Genomic DNA, 24,651 nt, shown 5'->3' with positions numbered 1-24,651 from the left:
CGCAGACCAAGGGCAGTTATTCTCTCCACCGAGACAGTTCCATGCTGATATTGGCACAATCCTTCGCTGATTTCTTAGTTATGAAGCACCCTATTTTGAGATGACTTTGTGATGCTAACTATACTAAGAACTGCTTCATTCAGAAGGCCACATCAGCTGCGTTAATGCAAACTGCTAAGTTTTCCAAGGTTTTAAAAAAGTAATCAAAGTCTCCTGAAAAAGGGCTAAACACCACTCTGCTCCATATCTTTTTGCTTTATTATAATGCTCTTTAAAAGATGACACTGCAGTACAAGCCTGGTACCACTCTACAGAACAATGAATAGTGTTCACTGAAATTGCCATTCCTGTGAACTTCACATAAAACACATCAGGAAAATTAAAGATACAGCACTCCAGACTGACCAGGTTTCTGCTGGCATGAAAATGAAAAAGGGCTCGACGACTAGAGATCACTGGGAACCATGACAATCAAACTCTGATAATGGGCATCATGAACGTTTCTTCATTTCTCTTTAAATCACTGATGGCTCAAGCTTTCCTTGACAGCATTAGCGGAATTTAAAATTGCCAAAACAAGGTGAGAACTGAAATACCTTGGTTGACTGCAATTTTCAAAGAGGACCACTGTATCTTTAAACGCATCCTGGAGCGAACAACAAATGTTATACCTACGTTTGTTATGTTATTGCACAGATCATTACACTCATAAATACATTGTGAACCCATGGAATGTTACATAGTCTGGCTGGGAAAATAAAAGCAGCAGCGTTACCCTTGAGGTATAAACCACCAGGAAGAGTTGGCCACGCACATCTTGAAAACATCGTGATTATTAAGAGGCACCAAGACACCAATTAATTATTTTAAAATAATCTCTAACCCCCAGGATTAGCCCCAGTTCCTGGTTGGGAACACTCTTTCACTCCTTTGCAAGCAGCATGTAGCATGAATGCCTTGATGTTTCCCTGATTTCAGTCTGCCTGCAGGAATCCAGCTGCTCTGTATTTTCCAAAGCTGATGCCATACAAAGGAACAAACCAGTTTGAAACATTAGGGAATTTAAATCCAACCTTGCAATGTCCAATTGTTCCAGTATCAGTATCACCTACTGCACTCTCCCCATGGCAAACGCTTGGACAATCTAGAACTGTTACTAAATGGTGTGGGATTGGAAGGAAAGCAAAGCTGCTCGCCCACCAAAAAGGTGAAGCGCACACAGCCATACCAAAGCTTTGCCAATCCGTGTACTCACTCAGATTCAACAGCTACATCTTCAGTTAGACAGGCAGCCTCAGCAAGCTGTGACCAGGGCCTGTTTACAATGCTCACAATCAGGAGAAAAGAATTGAAAAAGCAGCTGGGGAGAGGAGGGGGGATTAAAAAGTCCAATTAAAAATGCTCCCTCCATACACACACAACTTCAAACTGCAGAAGCTTCTGAACCACATACTCAGAAACAAGAAGAAAAGAGAATTAAAAAGTCCAGTGAAACAGGGGCTCTGTAACAGAAAACGCCCTCATTCCATCCTCTTTGGAAGACATCATAAAACATTCAGATTCACACGAATCATAAAAAAATACCGATTCGCCCATCAAACTGAAACCACTTGGTACATAGGTTTTGTGGCTGCAGTTACGCTTTATGCCATTATATTGGTTTTTAGTCTCTTCCACTAGCACCCTTCTGGGAGCTGTACCAAGTCATCGTGTCTCTACAGGACTGCAAAGAGAGAAGGCAACTGCTCGGCCACTGCCTCCTGAACTGGAAGAAAAATCACTGCCCAAAGCAATACCTCAGCAGGGCTCTGGCTATTTACTTTAACACAGAAGATAAAGTCTGAAAAACACAGAAATAAATCCAGAAGAACAAACCAAAGGCTCATACCGATCATAGCTACAAGTGATGTATAAATAAACCAGTTTTCTCCTAGGCAAACCACGCAGCTGCGACATCGCAAACACGTCACACCACTGCCGACCGAAATAAACGCTGCTGGGCTGAAATAAGGCCTGCCCTGCTGCGGGCTATTTCAGGAGGTTTGTGGAAGAGAAACTCCACCGGATTTGTACACAGGAAGCTGAATCAGCTTCGCATCACTCCAGACAGCAGTCAGACAACGCAACCCATCAGATGCATTTTGCTGTCACTTCACAAAGTGGGACTGATAGCCAGGACCCGCAGCAGCGCCTCGCAGATGTGCATTACAGGTCCGTGCTGTGCAGCAGGCAAGTAGGCAACAGCGGTATAATAAAAATACTGCGTTGCGTTTGACATGCAATACAGCCGTAACAAAGGAATAATGGGAGAAAAAGCTGAACAAAATCCTTGCGTTATAGTCAAGGCTGTAAGCTTCTGCAATGGCACCACAAGCTGCATTGTAAACAGATCTCTCACACCTCTTCTGCTCCCAAAGGGTCGGCATGTCAGCAAGGATGCCTCAGGAAACTCGCATGGCTCAGCCTAAACTGGTGCTTGGGTCACGAGCAGCACCACGTCCCGCTGCACGAGCTTCAGAGACCATCGTATCAATAGAAGCAAGGGGGGAAAAGAAAAAAAATCCTAACAGGACAGGGCTAGAGAAGACCAGAAAAATATTCTGATGACCATCTGAGGGATCATACCAATAAAAATACAGAATCAGGCTTCAGACACAGACTGCAAGCCTTTAATAGCTGCTGCTTTTGGGGGTGATTCACGATTCCCCTTCTCTTTCCCCTTCTTGCTTTTTTTTATCTGCTGAATATCATTACTTTTTGCTATCTGACATTATCATATGCTTGAAAACCTCTGTAACAAGGAAAAAAATGGAACATCATTTGAGGTAATTTCAACAACTTGGGTCAATCAGTTGCTTGAGCAATACACTAATTTAACGAAAGGCTTTTTGGGTAGGTACAAAGATTTACAAGGCCCACAGTAAAGAACTCCATGCCGCTACCAATACAGACTATGCAATGATATCATGATTTAAACTTTAAGTGAGTTGATTATTTTCAGGCAGTGCACATTTACAATCCACCCCCTAAAATAAAAGGGAATACACAGGACACCATTATTGTTAAAAGGAGTCACAGATCTTCTGTAAATGTTATGATTTGTATCATGCAAAGCAGCTTGCTGGGTCAAAACTGAGACACAACTGCATCTTCTATTCCATCCCTTAATGCTGACAAGGAGTTTCTGAAGTTTCCAAAATAGTATTTCTTTAACAAGGTCCAGGAAGAAAACGTGGAGAAGTACATGACAGAGAGAGAGACAGTTCAACATATTAAAGATTAATTTGGAAAACATCTGCTTAAATTAAGCTTTACTATTAAATCCAGACATCCACTCATCTTGAAGGGGGCTTGCTGCCAGCCTCTCTCCTCAATGGTCTCATATTTTCCGTGCATTTTTTCCTTACTAGATTTTTTTCAATAAAGTTGTTTCACTGCCAAGTTGCCAAACAGATGTCTGAAAGGCCATGAGCAGCAGAAAGATTTCATTTTTATCACAATAGATAAAACAGACGGGTAGAAGGGAGAAAAGACAGACCCTACAAAATACTCAAACTGTGGGAAGGGTGTAGGCAAGGAAGAACACACACCGTTGCATTACATCTGTGTAGGAGAGCTGCTCGTCTTGCTTAAGGGTTAAGAGTTTGCACAGGGCAAGGAGCAGCCATTCTGAATATCCCTTGACAGGCTGTCAGAACGATGCGTTTACACGAATAATCATCTAGCTCTAGACTCCTTACTAATTCTAAGGGGCGAAAATAACTTGTAAAGTCTAAAAATCTCAAAAAGTTTAAAAACAAAGCTGCAATAAAAAGTATCTCGACCGTTTCGAATTGCCAGAGCTCACGCTGTCACAGCAATCCGTAAGGCATTTGAACTAGATCTATTCAACTGCAGTCTGCTTTTTTAAAGGCTATCTTTTCAAGATACAGCCCGTCCTTTGTTTGCGTTAAACACCTCAGGTCATCTCAAATTATATGAAGACTGGATGGCTACCTGTGAGCTTACACATGCAAGGTTGTGGCATGAAAGTGTGCTTGCACTTATTTTTCTTTTGAACGTTGCTGTTAAAGCCAGCGTACCCAGCTTCAATAGTGCAAGGAGAATATGTATTTAATCACTACCCTTAAAACTGGAAGAACCATCTTCATGTAATAAAAGATTCAGACACTTTTTTTCCCCCCCTAAACTGAGATAAAAGGAAAGGAGAATGAATGGAAAGCACAAAAAGTAACAAATCAGTAAGGTCAACCAAGATACTCCAGTTGTGTGTAAAACTTTCTCCCCTCAATCAGCCAGCACAGTTTCCCTTTCCTAGCTGTGCAAAACAAGGTTAACAGTTCTACCAGTTCTGGTTATCCCACCCATCATCAGCTGAAGATGCTTTTTTTGTGGCCTTAGGAGGTTTTTTGGTCTTGCTCTCCCCTCCTGTGTTTTCCCAGTTGGTCTCCCAGTTTTCCCAACTGTCGCTGTTACTGTTCTTGTTGTTGGAGACTGTTCCTGAGCCCCACACGTCCCAGCTATCGGAGCTCTTCTTCTCTGTGGAATTGTCCACATAGGTCCAGCTCTCAGTGCTTGGAGATTTATGAGCTTTCGGTGGGTCTGAGTTGCCAAAGGTCTCCCAGAAGCTTTGATCTACAGCATTGTTCTGGTAGCCCTCCCCTCCACTGTTCTGGTAGCTGTCTCCCTCAGCTGGTCTTTTATTGGCAGGGGCAGAGACAAAAAGGAAGGGAGAAATAAATTAGTTATGACAGACATGACAGTAAACAGAAATGACCACAAGGTAAATGATAATGCTACTGTCCTTTGCTCAAAAATTAAAGACAAAGGCAGAAGAACTAGATGCACTGTTCAGAACGGCATAAGCTTATATTTTAGTTCACAGATTTTTTGGTAAAAGCCTACAATACGAGGGCAGTGGTGCATTTGGCATAAAATCAAAGTGCGGCACACTATTTTGCTCTCAGACTGAAAAGAGCTTCATGTGCCCCTGAATGACATTACGGAAGGACTCCTTACAAAGCTTTCCCAAAAGACAGAATAATTTCTGCATATTTAAAAAATACCTGGTGCTATTATGTTGCAGAGAATACAGAGGAGAATAAAATTATGTGTTTGAAGGGACGCAGAAAATAGTAGCAAAAAGAAATACCTTTCAGAATGATCATCTGGCTTGCCAGAAAAGAAAGTGGTGACATCTCGCCATCCCTTACTCCCAACTCCCTGAACCTAGAGAGGAAGAACACGCAATTCATCTGGACCAAGCCAACATCCAAGTCCAACAGCAAAATCCACAACACATTCTATTAGTTGTTGAGATGAAGATAAAATATTTCATGATAAATTTCACTCAACTTAGAACACAAAGAGAACACAAGTAACAGAACCATGCTGCTGGAAGTTGTGAGAAGTAGCAAAAATTCAGCATTTTCACCCACTTTTGTCACTAACAGCTTTTCAATTCTCTCCTATAATTTCTCGACAAAAACGCTGAAATTATATCTTACATAAAATTAAATTTCATGACAGTAGTGGTGTTTGGATGTTTCATTTAACGATTATTTATATTTCTAATGTTTTATAATCTACCTTTTTACATTATTTTGATGCTCATGTGAACAGGCCAAAAGTTGACTTCTAGAACGAATATGACTGCTAGGAGAATCCTTTCAGGGTTATTATTTTGGAGTGGCTTTGGATTAGGAACACAAATTCTGAAGTGACATCCATGGAAGTCAAAGATATGAAGGAAGAACCCCAGAATTCAGATTTCAAGTTGCCAGGCTCTAAGCAGAACAGGTAACATAACTTATTTTATTAAAATATTCCCAACATTCAAGACACTAAACTGTTACATGATAAAGCTTCTAGTGCTTGAAAGGCGAATCTTCCTAAGTAATATTGTACAAATTATCAAAACGCGTGTTAGGTTGTGCAGGATTTCTGTACCTAGCAGTTGTACAAAGCACTTACCACATTACCAAGCAATGATTGCAAAAGAAGACAAAGAAAAAAGGTAGAGGCCATTAGTAAGTTTAACCATACAAACGTAACGCAAGCTGTCTCCATATTCTACAGCAGACATTTATTTTTGTGTTTAGGATGCTGGTTGTCTTCTGGCTCCACATCATGTCCTCAGTGAAACCATTACGAGGAGAGGACTGAATCATACCCGTGGAGTACTTGTTAAAATACTGAACTACATGTTGAAAGTTGCATCGTCCAAATTTATCTGTATTCAACACAAGTACAGACTGAAGTTGTGTTGTGGTTTTATTTCACTAAAAACGCTTCATAAGAATATGGAGACTGGCTTGCTGTCCGGCCTCCTTACAGGGAAGAAGGCCTCTTCGTACCTTGCTGGCCAACTGTGACACCCCCACGGTGACCTCCTCAAAAATTTTCCCCTCTTTCACCTACACGAATCAAAGCATTGGTCATTAGTCATAAAACAAAGTACTGTTGAAGCCTTCAGACAAATTGACTTGTGGTAACAGCTAAAACCAAGTTTAAAAAAATAAAAACTGAAGTGAATAAAAATATACTTAGGTTAAAGCTATCAAGATTAAGTGACATAAATCCCCTGATCTCCAATGGAGCAAAGCTCAGTCCTCTGAAGTCTGGGGGAACGTATTACTGACATACATTGAACCTGAGGAAGGTATCATCACACTAATGCTGAGCATAAAGAAAAAGAAACCAAAAAGCTGCCAACTTGACATTTTTTTAAGTATATTTTACTACACAAAAGGACACACTTTGGAGAGATCAAAAACCTATTAGATCCATTTTATTCAAAATCTTTTATACGTGCTTATGTAAATACTAACAGGGCTTTGAATTTAGGTTAACCAGAAAATAACTGGTGTCTGTCACCGATTAATAAATGGCAGCTGTTCCAAAGCAGGTGACTTTGTGTAATCCTGTGTGTGTCAGGCAGGAACTACTGTATACATACCTCAGACACTAAGAACTAGCAGCACAACCTCCTAAGGGAAATAATGCCTTTTTTTTTTTTTTAAAATGTAGAGTCCAGTGTTCCTCATTAAACTGTCCTATAAAATAAGTCAGCTCAAGGAAACCTACCCTAAAAATACCGTTTCTAAGCATTCTGCAATGAACTGTGGATAATTCTAGGGAATGCAAAACCAATTAGAGTGTTCTCCAGTGATTTGAAATGCTATGTAAAGAATATTAAATTAATAAAGGTAATGCAATAGTATTCTGTTATGTGATTAAATCACACTTTTCAAATGCAAAGTTAATCCACATCTTAAAGTGGTGGCATCGCTTCTCTTATGAATGCAACGTTAACTGTTTTTATCAACTGATACGTTTTGGGCAAAGGTACGTAGGTAAGTAGATCACAACATTCTCAAAAATGACTTCATCAGAATTTTGGAGCTGATCCAAAATTCTAGAAGCACAGAACAAACGCATGACAAATGGGAAAGATGCACTATCTTCTTTTCTCTTTTCTTTGAACATACGAAACAGGAAGGCAACATTTGACACTAGGGTGAATCCTTAATTAAAATGGCATTACCAGCTATCACTAATGACTTATGACGACCGACCTTCCTGGGTTTTTAATATGCCCACTACCGCCTGTCTTTATTTCCCCAGGTATGTGTGCTTTCCACATAACTGCTGTTGGAAGCGCTATTAGCTACATGTTCCTGGTCACTAACCGCCGTAAGAGGAAGATAAAACAAACCTTCTTCAGACTATCTCAGTTTTCTGGAAACAGCACAACTAGAACTAAATCAGGGTTTTATTTCAGACCACGGTTTCCTTATGAACACAAGCAAAACTTGGTATTAGCTACCAGAAGGTTCTGAACGAATACTAAACAAAAGTTGCAAAAACATTTTTTTATTTCTATTGATAAACTGTCCCCATTCACCTGAAACACATACTTTGCTCTGAACTCTACTGCCTCTGATGAGGCAGCAGATGAACTGTAGTGGCTCAAAGATGCTTAGCTAAATTTAAAGAAATGCTGAGAGGAAGATGGGGAAAATACTATAAACTTAACGCCCAAAGATATTAATAATAAAAAAGTAACTGATTTATCTACCCATTTAGGGTGTATTTTCATCTTAGCACATCTTCCATTTTGAAACCATGAAATCTAAAGAAGAACATCTAATAGTAAAGAATTTAACAATCTTGTGGACATGGAAAATATTGGCAAGGGAAAATACATCCATTAACCTTTCTTGCTGACATACTAGGTCCGAGTTATTTGATGTTTCCCCTTCACTGTTGTGCTAGTTTATGGAAAAAAAAGACACTGACAACTTGGGCAGTTATGTCGGTAGGAAACAATCACTGCCTAAATCATTGTTATCATGTTCTGTAAGTAATTTACTAGATCCAAAGTTACCTTTTCCTGTGCAGGTTTGAGAACATTTTCATTTAATGTCTGACCTAACTCTGACGCCTATTTAAAAGCAAAAACAAAAAGTCAGTCAGTTATATTTTCCTTAAAACAAAAACAAAACACAGCCAACTTTTTCTGCAGAGTAGTTTCTCAGCGGTGTCTCCAAAAAGAACATGAAGCCTTGAGCTTTGATTTGTACAAGCAGAATGAGCTGAAAGCACACACAGCACGGTGCTGCAGAGAACAGACACAGATGCACATGGCAGGAGGTTGCTGGAGATGCCCAGAGCCCAAGCAAAATCTGACCTTGCACTGGAAGCAGAAGCAATGGTTCAACCAGCAACAGCCTGGAAGAGGGGACTCCTCTCTCTGCCTGCTGCTGAGAATTCGGAAGCACTGACCTCAGGTGCCTTTTTCCCCACTCCCCTCCATGACACTACTTGTAGAATTAGATTTTTTCAGACCATTTTTCACCAATTCTTCTGTCTTGTAGTGCTGCTGTTGTCATCTATTAGTAACAACTCAATTGTTTCCAAGCAATACACAAGAGGCAAGGTTGTGACAAAGACTTAAAGTCTCTTTTAAGGCTCCAGGTATGCAGAGGGAGAAAACTGAACTTCAGAAATCTATTACAGTCCAGAAGATGCACAAGCATGTTGCACTTTAGAGGCATGTTGTAAAATGTGAGCCTACAGAGCAAGACACAAAATGATGATACTGACAGAGACAGCAAGGCTTGCAAATATTTCATTTGAAACCATTCCTTTCCCTACTACCATAATAGGCCTGTGATTGATTTAAACTTCTCTTCAGAATTGCCACATTATACTGACTAATTTCTCAATTCAAGTAATTAGTCCAAAAGGGCCAACTTGCTTGCCAGAGAAACATCATTCCCAACCACTAGCAAAGACTAATAACGTTTAATTTCTTACAGGTTTACATCCTATACCTGAAAAACGTTGGTTAGGGTGTGAGTACCCATCCATCCAGGATGGAACAGCTATGAACATCTTTCCTCCACCAATTCCCAGGTGTCTAAAAAGCCCTTCCCTTAGCCCCATCAGTGCTAGGATCTCCCCTCTACCCAACCACCATTATCTCCAATACTTCTGGTCCTTACCAGCTCAAAAATTATTTGAGAAGACAAAGGAAAAAGCTAACCCCATTTCTATCTAGTAAGAAAAATGAAATGTAAATCACGTAAGGCTTGTCTACGCTGGAAGTGAGGCTAAGAAAGTGTTCAAGAAAAACAGGAAAGGGGATTGAATAGGATTTTTCAACGATAAATCCCTTGGAGTCTATTGAACCTGCCAAACTGACTGTTTGTGTCACAGAATAGAAAGTATAATATACCAACAGTTGAGCTGTGCTAAGTAAAACTATTGCTAGTATCAAGAAGAATTCTTGTATAAACCCATTTACTCAACCACTTAATTTCATTAACACAGCACAGGGAGGATTGGGTAGTCACGTTTCCTTCCAAATCATTTCTCTATCTTTACTGTTTTTGAATTTAGGATAGCACCTTACACGCCATTACAAACACTACGTAATGGTGCATTTATTAAAGAGATTGCCTTCAAGCAACACCCCGGAGTAGTTCTGTGTATCCTGCATTCCTCGATCAGACATGCAAAAGGAAATCCTGGAATCGCTGTTTATGAGGAGCATGGAAAGAAGTACAGAATGCTTTCTGAGAGTGCAGAGCCTGGACATCTCTATCCATTTTAGCCTATCTTAAGTAGGTTTGAAGAAACATTACCAGATGAAACACACAAAATCATTCTAAACAGACTTGACTCAAGGCAAAAAAAAAAAAAGACAGCTCAAGAGCAAATGAGCATATTCAGCACGAACAGTGACAAAGAGTCCATGCACAAGAACATATGTGAGGGCGTTACCGGCTCTGGCTGCTGCTTGTAGCCCCAAAACTTTACCCAGACAGCAAAAGAGAAAGAGCAAGGAAGGTAGAAGAAGCGGCTTTTAGCAAAAAATTGGAAGCACTGTTTTAGGCAAGTTAAATAGCATGAATCTTCTTCAACTTAACATCTACTGACAATACAAACAGTGCGTGCGTTAGGTCACTGCACACTAAATACACTTTTAGTCAAGTATTATATCAAAAAGATGTTAAATCCGTTTCACAGAGCAATAGAACAGATGTTTCAAGAACAAAATTTAAGCTTCAATAACACGGCTTAGGCTCCAGGGCACCATAGTGCTGTGGTTACTGTCAGTAGATGTGATAAGCTTTTACACTTAACATTTTATTTACGTGTTAATAAAAGTAAAGGAAGAACAGCTTTCTAAAAGAGAAATTGCTGGATGGAGTGGAGAAGGCAGACTTGTATAACATGTTTTTCTTAGGTAAGCCAAGCAGCAAATATTTTAGAAGCTTTTAAGTATCGAGTTTGGGTGCATTCACGGGACATTTGTGTTAATCTTGAAAAACATGTAGGTGTTTGGCAGAGAACTGATATCCTACTGCATGCATCTCCTGCTCGAACACCAACACCTGCAATTTCATATTCGTGTTGCACAATAGCATCCTAGCTGTATCAGAAAGCATCCCAGGCTACAGCTATGCATGTAAGGGGAGTCACAGTTAAAAGTACCACCCTATAAAATATATTCATACATACAAGCCCTCTCTCTCCGAGCATTGGAACTTTAAGAATCCTATTATCTTCCAGATTTTCACATTTGAATTTAAATCTTTTCTATGCAAACAGATCTTGCTTATGTCACAGCTCTGCATAATTCAAGTCTAGCTGCCTCTGCTTTAACTTTGGTTTGAAGGAGGAGATGTTTTTAGAAACTCTTTTTTAAATGCACCCAAGCAAGTTACCTTAACAATATTAAGCAGTTCACATTTGTAGCATCTTACTAGGATTTAGGAATGGCTTGCTTTACATTAGTTCACCTAGAGAATAAAACTACTTTAGGACAGACAGCATTTAAGCTTCACAAAAATATGGGTATTTCACATCCGCAAACGTGAACTGAAGCATTTCATTTTACTGCCTACTGAACACACCTGACAGCTACAAACACAGCAGGCTATCAGTGTTTGTTTCCTGCTTAGTTTGATCACAGTAGTTGATTACAATTCCCACGAAAATAAAAGCAAGAACCTAAAAATTGCTGTGCACCGTGAAGGATAAACACAAGAATCTGAATAAATTGGTACAGGCAAATGCGTGACATTTAAAGCCAATTATTGTCAGTAAGACCGAGTTAAATTTATCATCACCTTTTGACTTGCTTGAGATCCAAATCTGGTAGCCTGTGGAAAGAAGTAAATGCATTCAAATTTTAAAATGAAAGGTTTTATTCTTAGTAAACACACATTTGAAATGCTGTGTGATCCTTTCCAAGCTGAATGGAAAATTTACGATTTTGAAAGATGATTATATAGAAACATGAGAAATACTTAAGGCAGAGACAAACATTCACTGTGCAACTATTTCATATGGCATAGGCAAAGATAAATAGAGCAGAATTTACTCTATCTTGCTAATACTTTTAAAGATACATCCCTACAAGAAGTCAGATCACAATAATGGAACCTCTTTTAGTTTACAAGAATTACACTGAAATATTTTGTATTTACTTACACCCTCTTTGGCAGCTGAGGCAATCTTGCTTGCTCCAGTTGTAAAACTGCTCCATCCCTTTAAAAGAAAGTAAGAACGTGGTAAGCTGTACGTGAATGCTAATACTAGTAATAGTGAACACTTGATTGTTGCCTATCACACGCTAAATTAAGCCAAAATGTTCTCCAATACAGTCTGCCCCACGGTCATAAGAATTACTTGCTAGTGAAAACAAAAATGGTAGTCTCACAGGGGTCTGTAACAGACCAACAAACTTAAATTATTCATGCCAAAACACTGTGATGGCTGCACTTTGAAGGAACCTGAGTTTGTTATGTTTTTTCTGCTACAAATGACTACATGAAAAAAATCTTCCACCCTCAAGATAAGTATGGGAACGTAAAAACATATTAAAACCTTACTAATCAGAGATTAGCACTTCAACAATAAGCACTGAATGAGAAAAAAAATTAAAATCAATCAAAATATGAAGCCGCAAATAAAGCTTCAACTGCTCACTTCTTGCAAACTGCAGCTTTAAAAAAAAAGCAAAATTTCATTGTCTCTTTGGTTCTTGGAAGATCTGAAACCTACCATCACAGTCAAGATTTGGCCATTTCTTAGCAGACTTTTATATAATGAGCAAGAAAAGTTTTCTTCTAAGCAACAATTGTCAGATGCTAAGAAAAGAAACTAAAAGAAAATGAAGCAGGAAAGCAATTCTATTTTTTTAAACAACATCATCAAAAATCATTTCTCAACTGTTTCGATTTCATGTTTTGTTAGCAACGCATTCATCCAGAAACCATCCAGCAAAGCAAGTGAAAATAAATCATATTTGATGAGCAAAACCCAGAAATAAGCATTTAATACGTCTGTGGTTCTCTTTGTTTATAATAATGCAGATATATAGCAGGATTTTTTCTTTGTAGGCAAGGTGATGTCTTGTAGTTTTTATGCTATGTACAATCGCATGGGCCTCAAACTGAATCTAAATTGCAATTGTGTCTGTCAGTTACAGAATGAGTTGAACAGCATAGTGAGGGTGAATTAGAAACACAGAAAACAGAAATGCTCCAATACAATAGCGGTAGAAAATAAATGTATATAGGTAGACGTAGCATGCTTGGGGAAAAATAATTATACACATCAGAAGGATGTGCATAATTATACACATCACTAGGATGTATAATGTGTCTTAAAATTACGCTGTAGTATGCATCTGTGGTCACAAGAGGGCATTTTCATCGTAAGCTTCACTAAGATCATATATTCAAGTAATAGTTGACAGCACCTCAGACAACACAATACCAACTCTTGCTGTCTTAGCACATCTGCAATCCATTATAGACGTGGTTTCTAATTGTAACTCTCTGGCCTCCAGTTTATGACGTAAGTAGAAAATATTCAGCAGACATGTAAGTATCCTATAGGATCACCTGGAATACCATTCAAAGGCTCAGGCGTTACCTTTTTCTGTTATGTTCTAGAGGAGACTGGATATTCAGACTGTACTCCACTACACTAGTCAAGACTCCTGAGGGAATTACTTAAAAATTTGTGTCAGTTACAATAATTTAGTAGTTTTTCCTCACATGCCTCCCAGCTGCAGAGGAAGACAGAACTGTAGTGTGCTCAATGGGTAATTCAGTCCCCTGTCACATGCATCTAGACCCTTATGTTTTACCAGATACATCTTTAAAAATCCTGATTTTTTCCTCACTGTTAACTACAACCAGAAGTCTGTTCCAAAGCCCAATTGCTCAAATTTAAAGATTTGTAACCACCCATAACAACTTCCAAGCACATTAACACGTGCTCATCCAACTCACATGATGATGCTCTACAGAAGACCACCGACTACTAACCCTGGTAGAAAACCTTACTACATTTCAAAGCGATTGCAAATGCCAAATTTTGTCCTGCACTGTTACCTTCCAGCGTATCAAAACACCTGACTTCACTCCCCATGTTCTTTCAACAATACATCTCTCACCGTCTCTACTTCAATCATGACAACTGCTTGACCATATGCTGTTAGGTCTTCATGCCCTGCCAAAAGTATTTCAAATGTTTTCATCACTGTTCAGGCCTTCTAACACCATAGACACGAACGTTTCCATTGTTTTCCAGTGAACATAATACAGTTCATCTATTTGGAGCGTTACCACCCCAACTACTATTATCCTGTCAAGTTAAACTTGTATTTGTTTTTCTGTGCTCCAAGGGTTGTTGAGTATTAGCTCCTAATTCATTGCTATGTCCTCATTTCAAAGAGCTGATCTCAGGCATGATGCTTAACTTTTGTTCAAAATGTTCCCTTCTTTTCACCTGTTAAAGTCCTCCAGTATTTTCCTCACACTGAGAATAATCTTAGTCCTCTACATCTTTCTCTATCTACTTGCAGTCTTCAGTTTTTCTCCATTTAAATTCCAGTAACAGAGGATGAAACAGAATAAAATGCTACTTCAAGTCACAGAAATTTTCAAACGCTTCCTTACAGAGTACAGTGAAGACATGGCATTATTCAGGAAGTCATCCTCTTTTTTTGGAGGGGTTACTGTGTTTCCAAACCCTACGTAGCGATTCTCTTGGCCACTACAACAAGAAAATGAATAAATAGGATCTGTATTAGCATACATTCATTGAAATCATTAAACAAAAGTATAAAAGAATAATTATTTAACAGTCTTCAAAATACACTTCGAAAATAAAGGCCTGGTAGTGCTGACATCTGCATGAGCACTTAACTCCTAAGTCACCTAGCACCCAAAAACACAAAACCACCCACTTCAGAGAGACATAATACCCAAAAAGATCCACTGGTGAACCCTTGCAAATTAAGGTGTCTCCTATGCAAGCTAAATGTCTTCTTAATGTTTCTCCAACACATCACTCAGATCAGAAATCTGAGTAAATCTTAATGAAGATGTAAGAAAATTGAATGAGGAGGAAAGCAGCGTCAGCTTTATCAACATCGCCATTTAACCCAAAACACCGTAAGATGCTATATACATTAAGGATGTAATGAATGAAAGTTTGGAGCCTACCACAGTAATATTTGGATTTACTAGCTCTTTCCTGAATGCTATCCAAACATTTTTGTTACACAAACAAATTTAAAAGCTTCTTCCTTTCTCTTTTCCCTCATCATAAACTATCAAAATATTTTTAATAGAAAACAACTATTGACTAGTATAGCCCAGTGAATCAGCATCACAGTTGCAGAGCTGCACTGTAACATCCTACTCTTTGTAATACTATAGGGCCAGGCACACAGGAAGTTAATGAATATTGCATTACCCTTGATAGGAGTTGACGTCATCATTTAACCAGTCTTCAAAAGCCTTGTCAGAAGAGGCAGTTACGTTATGAGGTTGTCCAGCAGAACTACTGAAATGAAAGATTTAAAAGAATCAAACTGTGTAAAGCAAAAACTACTAGCTCAGCACTCCATCTTGTCATATATCATCATAACACAGGCGTAAAATTGATTATTTCTTTAGTCTATCAAGTAGGGAACTGTAACGTAACCACTAAAAGCCACTGGAGTATTGAATGAATAAAGCAACACAGCCTACGCTACTCAGACCACTGCTCGCCCACTGAACCTGCTGGATGACGGCCAGGCACAAAGCACTCGTCCATCTGATTTATAATTGCTTTTTCAGTTAACTTGATTCCTTCTGCAAGGAATAACAAACATACGTGCAGAAGCAGAAAAACAAAACCACAGTCCGGCTTTGATGCTCTGATTTGTAATTAGCACCTTAAGGAAAAGCCTGTGCTTCTTTGTCACCAGCACTCAATCAGGAACTGGAGCAGAGCTGTAGTTAAGGTAAGGCTGTGACACACTGTGCATGACTGACACAATGATGAATCTCAGGTGCACTACAAGTCAAGGGAAAAACTGTATGTCTTGTCCTCCTCTCTTACTCAACTGTTTCTGCCACATTTCTTTAAGATTAAGGTGGAGGGAGTGGGAATCACAGAAATTAGGGCTCTTGCTAAAGTTTAGGAATATGAGGAAGCAAAGAAATGCTTGTTCAGCCAACCCTATCAACAGAATAAAACCAGGAGACAATCAAGCATCAGCTTTTGATCCTGCTGTTGCTATACCACCATTATATAGCAAGAATACATACCGATGAGTGGAAGAGAGAGACGTTTTAGGCTGAGGTGGCGTCCAGTTCCTGGCAGGAGAAGTTTCAATGGACCACTCCTTGCCTTCAGCTACTGTAGCAACCTAAAAGGAGCAGGAAAACAATCAAAATCCTGGGTACAAACTTTCATGAGATATACACTGGTCCTATAAAGCAAGAACAAGTCGATTCACTGCCAGTTACAGAGATCAATTAATTTGTTTTCACAAGAAACTCTGTTTGCTTTTTTTTTTTTTTTTCTTTTGAATGTTAGGCTAGCAATGTTAAATTGAACACTGGTTTTACTTCAGATAACTTTCAGCACCTTTTTCCAAACTGGTCTGTTTGATCTGAAAAGCAAAGACTAAATTCAGAGACATCAAGCTCCGATCTCCTAATAATGGAGACAGTTGGATTTACACTCTTCTATAGGGTGGCTAAAACACAAATGCAGAATTTAAATATCCTCTATGCCTACTTCAAAGAACTCAAACTTCACTTCTTTCCCCTACACCGCTCCCCCAAGACGAGTCGTAGCTGTCAAGTAATGGCCTTGCCACAAAAACTCCACAGATCCCCACTTCGCATGCTTAAAAGGCCTACAGAACAGAACTTCAGAATTATTTGCCTTCACCAAGATACTTTCAGCCAGCTGTCTCTTATCCCTTGCAACTTCTGAAGAAGCAAAGAGACAATGCACATAACAAACCTCAAAGCTGCACAAGTACCCGTGAACACCGAATGTACCTTCCTACCACCTCAGTGGCAGGGTCAGCATAAAAATGCAGTATCCTTCTAAGTCTCTAAGCTCATGAGTTCAACTTGTCGTTTTTGTTTGTTTTTTTTTTATAAGCCACACACATAAGAACACTTACCAGCAACCTTTAAACACCAAGTGCTGACAAAACACTTGGAGGTTTTATCCCAGATAGCATGGGATGAGGACACACACCCCTGTACTTACCTGATCTCTAAAGAGAGCTGCAGCTTTGCTGTTGTACTTCTCTTGCATTGTCCAGCAGGGATCATAGTCATCTTGAGACTCCAAGAACTCCCGAAATTTGCTGTTACCTCCAGCCTTCATTTTCTCCAGCTCAATATCCTTCCATTTGTCCATAGTTACAGAGCGTACAAAACTGCAAAGCAATTTAATAAAAATCGCAGATTGTTATTATTTCCTGCTACATTGGCTGGGACAAAAAAGAACTTATTGCAATCTAGATCAAAGGTTGGGTGTACAGAAATGTTAAAAAAAAAAAAAAAAAACACTTTCAAAGTAAAGAAAGAAAGAGCATCTTAAAGAGGTGGTCAAATTCTCACTGAAATGAACAAAAATAAACTTCTGGCACTTAAAGGAGACTGTCAGGAGAAGGCAAGCAACAGAAAAAAAACGCTTTCTCCAGCAAGCTTATAAAAGAAACTGCACTATATAAAAGAAAACTTCTCCCATACTTCTTTACTCTGAAATTTCCTTTTCCTGTCTGTTTTCATGTTTTCACAGTTACACTCAGGTAATCTGCAAGTACACCTCCTGCCCCATTCACGCTTCTGCTCGTAATAACCATCAGGTACCGACAACTCAGCTGTCTCCAACAGCCTGCACTAACATTTACCATGACCTCATCCCAGGCATTTATGACTGCAGTTAACATCCCAACTCTGCTTTGGGGCATAAATTCTTGCTACTTACTGCTCATTAATCTGTAGTAAAAAAGCCCTGCTGTTAAATACAAGTCACAGAGGAAAAAAAAAAAAAAATGAATCATCCTCTTCAACGAGGGTCTTTAAAACTTGCAAGTTGACCAATTTCTTTCTTTTTGTCCCAAAATAAATACCCTTCCTCATATCTGTGTCTCAGTAATTTGTATTTTCTTTCATATAACACATGGAATATGTCCCACGCTCTCATTTCCTACACGATTTGTACTCACTAATTAGCTTCAGGATCACCTCCCTGAAAAGCAAAGCGCCTAATTCTGAATGGCCTCCTTGCTCCGGTGATCTCCTTATTGGACTTCACCTCTCTTCTTTGGGAAGCTATGCCATGTTCTGCCCCTACTATATATTGTGAGTCCCTGCAACACTTAACAGCTCTTACTCCACAGCGTCCAGGCTCAGTAAAGTAAGTTTAGTGGAAAAAAAAAAAAGTATCATTTCTATTACAAAATCCATATCTTGAATGGAATAAAATGATTTTATACGCTTGTATACACTACAGAAGCATTCTGCAACCATACTGTGACTGTTTTTGCACAACTCTCAAGCTGCTCTGGTACTACTTCAGTTTTAATTGATGAAGATTATGCAAGATTTAAAAAAAAATAAAAAGGAGGACTAGCGCAATGTTGCCAACCACCCCAGCACAACCTCAAGGTGTAATTGGAGATGACACTTTCTAGAACTGGGCCCAACACAGCTGCATCAATGCAGTATGTGCTCCGACTAATTACAGAGAATGCCCAGAGAGTAAAGCTCACTTTGGAGAGGAGCATGAGGCAAAACTGCCTGTGGAATGCTGAAACTGAGACATTCTACACCCCTCCCAAACCACCCGTTCTGTTCACAGCCATAGCGCACCCCAAGGTAACCCAACTTAGCCTGAAGGGCTGACCTGAGGTGAACTCCCAAGCCTCGGTGTTTTCCAGAGCACTCGAGACAGATCCAAATTCCATAGGTCACACTCACCCACTGGGGGTTAAACGCACCACACTCAAAACAGACCTGTAAGAGGAAAAAAAGTCATCTCTAGCTTGTAACCGACCCATCCCCACGTGAAGTTTTCAAAGTACAGCTCAAAATGTCAAGTCATGAAAACACCACACGCAGGAAATAAATTCAGAAGGGAGAGCTGCTTGTTTGGAAACACCTCTCCTTTGAGTAGAAGCTTTCTTTAAATATTTATTCATGCTGAATGGAAAGAAATACTCATTAACTTAACCCGAACTGGATTGTAAAATTACTCTACCAAGTACCAAACACCAGGAGGGAAATACAAATTAGTGACTTGAAATTAATGCACAAAAAAGTCATTTTGATTTCATACTCAGATTGTTTTGAATGAAAGGAAATTAACCAAACCGAATTCTTGAAGTTTACTTGGCAAAATCCAAACAAAACATTTAAAGTTTGAAGCTTTCATTCAGAGGTACTACAGCATGGCAGTAAATTGCAAAATGACAGCAGATCAGAATGGAGCTTGGCTTTCTTTTGTAATAGCTTTTTGCTCACACACCACAATATCTTCAGTTCTTATGAATGCAATCACCAGTCAAAAATTAATACGTAAACAAAAATGAACCTGTCCGTGGGCAGGGATTATCAAGCCACTTGAAATAGACAGTTTTAATTAAGTTATGCCCAAGACATCACTTGCTCAGGAACTAAGGGTTACAGCACTCCTAGAATCTCTGAAAGACTTGCACCAAACATACAGCCATGCGTTACAATACATATGAATACAAGTTACTAGAACCAACAAATATGAGACATCCACATTTCTATGTTACCATTAGACATACAAGTGCTGTAAATGGGTTAACTCTTCTGGACAGCAACATACACCTGGAGTAGATAAAAATTCAATTCTAGGAAACTAAAGATTATGATTTTTTCTCACATTATTCTCATCTTGTGCTCTGACTTCCTTAAGAACTTTCCTTGTTCTTGGACTCGCCATGATTCTACAAAGGAAAAAACAAAACGTGAGTCATGTTAAAGGGTACGATACTGGTAAGATGTTCAGCGCCACACAAGCATGATCTCTATGAAAAAGAGCTTACGAACAAAACCAATGAATCATAATCAATTACAGGGAAAAAAGAAAACAAAAAAAAGGAAAAAGAAAAACCCACAATCTTACTTCTCCATTTACTTCATCCACTTTGGGGAATTTTAGTCATCCTACCTCACTTGCTGGAAGGCTATAATTCAAACATAGCTGAAAAGGCAGGGGGAGGATAAATGGTGGAACTCTTCCTTCTATGGCAAGTGTCCCATCAAAACAGCCAGCGGCGCTGCTTCCAGAGCCATCCACCACCCTTTCTGAGAGCGCTTTTTTATCATTCATGATTACATGGGATCATATGCATACAAATAGACTGACCTAAGCAGAGAATAACAGAGACTCTTGCACTTAATAGCGCTGAACACATTGCTAAAAGAACACTCTATTAGAAGACAAACAAAAAAATCTTGATTTACCAGAAGGATTGAGTTTCCTTATCAAGGAAATTCTGACAAAATAAGGCAATTACTGGGGTCTCTTACACAAAACAGAATTGTAATTCCAGCAAAGTCATCTCTGGCTGGCAGACCACACCATCTTACTCTATTTGTTACAAAGCGTGAAATGCAGCAGCAGGGAGCAATGGCAAGCTACAGATAAAATTCACATTAAGAAAGAGATGCGACTCATAGTATACAGCCTGGAAAAAACAAAGGACACAAAACACTCATGACTGAAAGAAATGCAGTGTAGGATGCAGCAAAAGACTGCAAGTTAAGATAAGAAATGAAATCACATTTCCAGCTATTCAGTAGTACAATATTTAAATGAATTTTAAATAACATTTCTTCCTTTTTTACTTCCAGTGGCTTTTTTCACTTCTACTCCATAGAAGGAGCCTCTAAGATGTAATAAAACACGCAGAAGTCACCAGGCTGACTAGAAACAGCACCAGCTACTGAATGCCAAGCTTATTGGTCAGCCAAGACACAATGCAAAAAATAACAGGTCAGCGTTTCTACCAAATCCTGGTCTGAGAGGCAGAAGCATCTTCGCTTCTATGCAAGTGTTTGGCATTTGTTCACTGCGCTATTTAACTAAAGTCGTGAGATCTCAAATTATAAAAGGGATCGATAACTGCGTGGTAATTTTAAAAGGTAAATGATGAAGTTACAAACAATCACTGCAACGCAGCAGAGGAGGGAAGGAGAATATTCTTAGAAAAGGAAGTCTTTAAAAAAAAGAGTAAAACCCTACAAGTAAGAAAAGTTAACGTTAATTTTGTAGAATGTGACAGTGTCAATTTATTACACAGCTGTAAAGCAAAACAGATTTCCTGTGGATCCCAGCCACAGCAGTGCAATAGAACAGCGCAAATACAATTACACCCGTCACCAGCTAAGACAGCATGGTTTGGAAAGAAATATCCTCAAAATCTTACCTACGCATTATTACAATTAAAAGCGGAAGTTATCTGCAGCAGAACTCACTGCCTTTGTCTAAAGCACTGATTCCTTTGTAAACATTTTGTTGACAAGCGCTTAATTCTGTATAACTTAAGGGACAGTGTTTTCACTGAACTTTAGATAATGATTCCTATTTCAATTAACTTCTATTAAACAAAACCAGATAAACTGTGAAAGAAGTGTTTTAGACTGAATAGATTACTGTAATTAATGGTTAATGAGTAAAATTACCCTCCAAGCTGACAGAGGAAACAACTGCCCTTGGGTCTGCCATAACTGCTTTTTTGAATGAAATCCTTTTACCAAAATACCTTTGGCCAACTTCAGATTGAAAACATGCCCACCCTTGAAACACCAGCTTCCCTAATCAAGCCCCCAGGTGTCTCTGGTGGGATGGCAGAGTTTCACCACGACCACTTCATCCATGAAAAGGAGGGGATAACTACAGCCACCAGCGTCTCGCCTCTCTTCCACCCCATCATTTGGAAATGAAAGGAAGTGGGACAAGGATGTGGGGAGAAAAAAAAAAGTCAAGCTCCAAGTTTTGTAAGAGCACGTAATTGTTTTAGAGCCTAGTCTACTTTCAGCTTTATTTCACTACAAAATTGAAAGTGATCAAATTATCACAGTTGACCTGAGCCACAGAGTTGACCAGGCCCATCACCTTAACAGCAGCTTAACTTTCAGGCAGTAAACATCCACGTAAAAACTGGGTGGACAGCCTAAATAAGTACTGAGCACTTCCATCTCATGTAAACGCTCATGAGCAGTAAACAAAACAATTAATTCAGGAATAAATTTTCACTGAAAATATCAGTATCTTGGACTAAGGGTTGCAAGGTGGAAACATCCAGCTTCAGACCAGTTGACCTCATGCTGTTACTTCCCCGTCAAACAACCTGATTATGGTTGGACCAGATGATCTTGGAGGTCTTTTCCAACCTTAATGATCCTACAATTCTGGAGCAAAACTAGACGCGCACCATAGGAGCTTCCATGTGAGGAACGTCTAGTTCCCTAAAAGCATGCATAAAGGCAGGAGTGGCACCGTACACGTAAGTCGAAGTGAGCTGTAAAGGGACTTTGCTCCTCTGATGCAGCAGCAAATTCACACAGGGGGCCTGCATCGAGCTCCGTGATTCACCAAGCGCGCGATGCCCCTGCGTGACTTTGTGTGCCTCAAGGATCCCGGCAGGTCCCACCGGGGGAAAAGACCACAGGGGCTTTGCTGGCTGAAAGAAGTTTTTTAACCAAATTCCATGGAGCAGGCACGATCCATATGTATGTATTTATCTATTCATAGTTCACTTCAATTTATATTACATATATATATATATTCACATACATATATGCATGTTGACGTGGCAGTATACCCGTTACCAAAGGCCTGCAGCCCCGTGTTCTCGCACCCACCGCCACCTTACCATAAGCTTCCCAGCGGACGAAGGGCTGGCGATATTTTCAGGATATTTTCAGGCTAACCGTGAACCGAGCTAGCCGGATCCGCGGCGAATCCTGGAGAGCTGCCTCAGAACATGGCCAGGTTCCCCGCGAGCACAGCGCGGCTTCTCCTTTCTAGGAAAAAAAATAAATAAAATAGATAAAAGAGATGAAAACCGGACGCCGCTCGCAGCAGCACAACGCCTCCCCCTGCCACGCCAGCGGGCTCCCGGCGCCTCCCCGCCCGCCCGCCCGCCGCTCGCTGCCGGGGCAGCGGGGCCCCGAGGCCGGACCTGGGCGGCCCCGGAGCTGTGGAAGGGGCTCGGGGGAGGCCCGGGGAACGCAGCGGGAAGCCGGCCCCGGCACCCCCGGTGATCCCGGTCCCGCCCGGCGCCTCACGGCGCAGCCGCTGCCCCCGCCGCGGCCGGCGACGTTGCAGGGCCGCGAGGAATTGTGGGGCCCGGCCTTAACCCGCGACGGGCCGGGACCGGGACCGGGACCCAGCCCGGGGGGGGGAAGCCGGGGCCGGGACCGGGGTTGCCGGGGCTGATGCTCGGCCGAGGTCCCTCAGCCCCGAGGGGTCCCGGTGTGAGGGGGCAGCGACCGGTTCTGGCTGCCCGGGTGGGCTGGAGGAGGGAGGGCGAGCTGGGATTGAGTAATAAGGAAACGCGAGAGGATTGACTGCCGTCGTTGTGGGGTTTTAGAGCAAAAAAAAAAAATAATCGCCGCTGGGCTTGGGGTAAAAATCGTGACGTGAGAAGTGGATGAAAAAAAGTGGGAAGAAGAAATGTTAGGTAAAATATTGGGAGATTACTTTTTCAGAGGGCGGACTTCAGGCCTTCTGCGTTAACGTGAAGGTTTTCTGTGTGTGTTTCAAATAAAAAATGCTCATTAAATAAACTTCTTCTCAAGACTATTTATTTCCAAATCCTGCTTTCAGTAAAGGAGGTATTTTAAAATGTTAAATTATCATTTTATTTTTTTTCCTAAGAGAAACAGAACTATGTCAACCAACCAAAGCCAAGCTCAGCCTTGTCCATGGGCATCGTTTTTTTTTTTTTTTCTGGCTGTTTGCTTCGCTTCCAGACTGAAAACCTGGGGGCTCAGATCCCAACTGGTACTGGGGCTGCAGCCCTGCGGGGTGCCCCGCGAGTGAATTCTGTCGAGGATGGGGGTTTGGGGGACTTGCACCTGGGGCTGAGTGCTCCTTCCTCATTGCCCGGAGGAAGATTTCCGTTCGCTGCCATGCGGCGATGCCCTAAAGTTGATGGGGAATCAGAGGATATGAAAAGGGAACGTGGAAGCGTGATGGCTGCAGGCCTGTGCCCAGAGAGCACACAGATAATAATCACTAATTTCATTTTAATCATCAACTGTAGACAGTCCGGAGCAAGGCTTTAACATTTACATATGAATCCCACGGAGACTATATGCTGCTCGTTTTCAGTGCAACTCCTATTCTGGCCTTCATACTTAATAAGTAGGCTATTATCTTACTATCAGCGCATGGGAGATTAACAAGAGCCATTTTCATTACCGTTAATGGTAGCTACACACATAACCCCCTTGCATCGACAAGAAGATAATGGGCCCGTAAATGTGTGTGCATTCGAAGGAGGGGGGGGGGGTACGAAACATAAAGCAAACTCTACTGAAATAATTTGCTTTTCCAGTTAAGGACAAAGTGGTCTCTTCTGATAAGCACCATTATTTTCTGGTAAACATGAACTAATGGGCAATGAGGTTTCCATTATGCGCACACTGAATTATAAGATCTAATGAGAATATTAATCTTAGTTTTTCTGCATAATTGGTCGAGAGTCCAGCGATGACAACGGTGGGCTCGCATCCCGCATGCAATGCTTGTGCTCACAGCCTCAGGGGAGCAGTGTTG

General features: G+C 40.5%; 1 protein-coding gene across 9 annotated transcripts; it reads right to left on the bottom strand.

The window, feature by feature from the left end:
* Positions 1-237: 237 nt before the first annotated feature.
* Positions 238-22,892, bottom strand: ARFGAP1 (ADP ribosylation factor GTPase activating protein 1). 9 transcript variants are annotated; one of them, XM_035343861.1, is made up of 15 exons: positions 22,772-22,892; positions 21,165-21,166; positions 19,744-19,807; positions 18,739-18,848; positions 17,092-17,263; positions 16,131-16,231; positions 15,289-15,378; positions 14,487-14,583; positions 12,007-12,063; positions 11,643-11,675; positions 10,291-10,320; positions 8,390-8,446; positions 6,357-6,416; positions 5,153-5,229; positions 238-4,697 (listed from the first exon to the last, which is right to left on the bottom strand). In XM_035343861.1, the coding sequence occupies exons 3-15, from the start codon at positions 19,801-19,803 to the stop codon at positions 4,343-4,345; spliced, it is 1,299 nt and encodes a 432-aa protein (XP_035199752.1). In that variant the 5' UTR covers positions 19,804-19,807; positions 21,165-21,166; positions 22,772-22,892; the 3' UTR covers positions 238-4,342. The 9 variants fall into 9 exon arrangements, with proteins under 9 accessions (XP_035199752.1, XP_035199751.1, XP_035199748.1 ...); XM_035343860.1 differs by lacking the exon at positions 21,165-21,166 and having other exon boundaries at positions 22,742-22,892; XM_035343857.1 differs by lacking the exons at positions 21,165-21,166; positions 22,772-22,892 and adding an exon at positions 20,394-20,414 and having other exon boundaries at positions 15,289-15,375.
* Between the last annotated feature and the right edge of the window lie 1,759 nt (positions 22,893-24,651).

This window comes from Oxyura jamaicensis, chromosome 20, assembly GCF_011077185.1.
Source record: "Oxyura jamaicensis isolate SHBP4307 breed ruddy duck chromosome 20, BPBGC_Ojam_1.0, whole genome shotgun sequence".
NCBI lineage: Eukaryota > Metazoa > Chordata > Aves > Anseriformes > Anatidae > Oxyura > Oxyura jamaicensis.
This window is presented reverse-complemented; position numbering and strand designations above follow the sequence as displayed.

Bases quoted from the DNA above. Each gene is read 5' to 3' on its own strand.
- ARFGAP1 (XM_035343860.1), bottom strand. From the start codon at position 19,803: ATGGCGAGTCCAAGAACAAGGAAAGTTCTTAAGGAAGTCAGAGCACAA. The intron at 15,379-16,130 runs GTATGTATTCTT...CTTTCATTTCAG, and splicing joins TCTCTCTCTTCCACTCATCG to TAGTTCTGCTGGACAACCTC. The intron at 14,584-15,288 runs GTAATGCAATAT...TTCTTGTTGTAG, and splicing joins GACGTCAACTCCTATCAAGG to TGGCCAAGAGAATCGCTACG.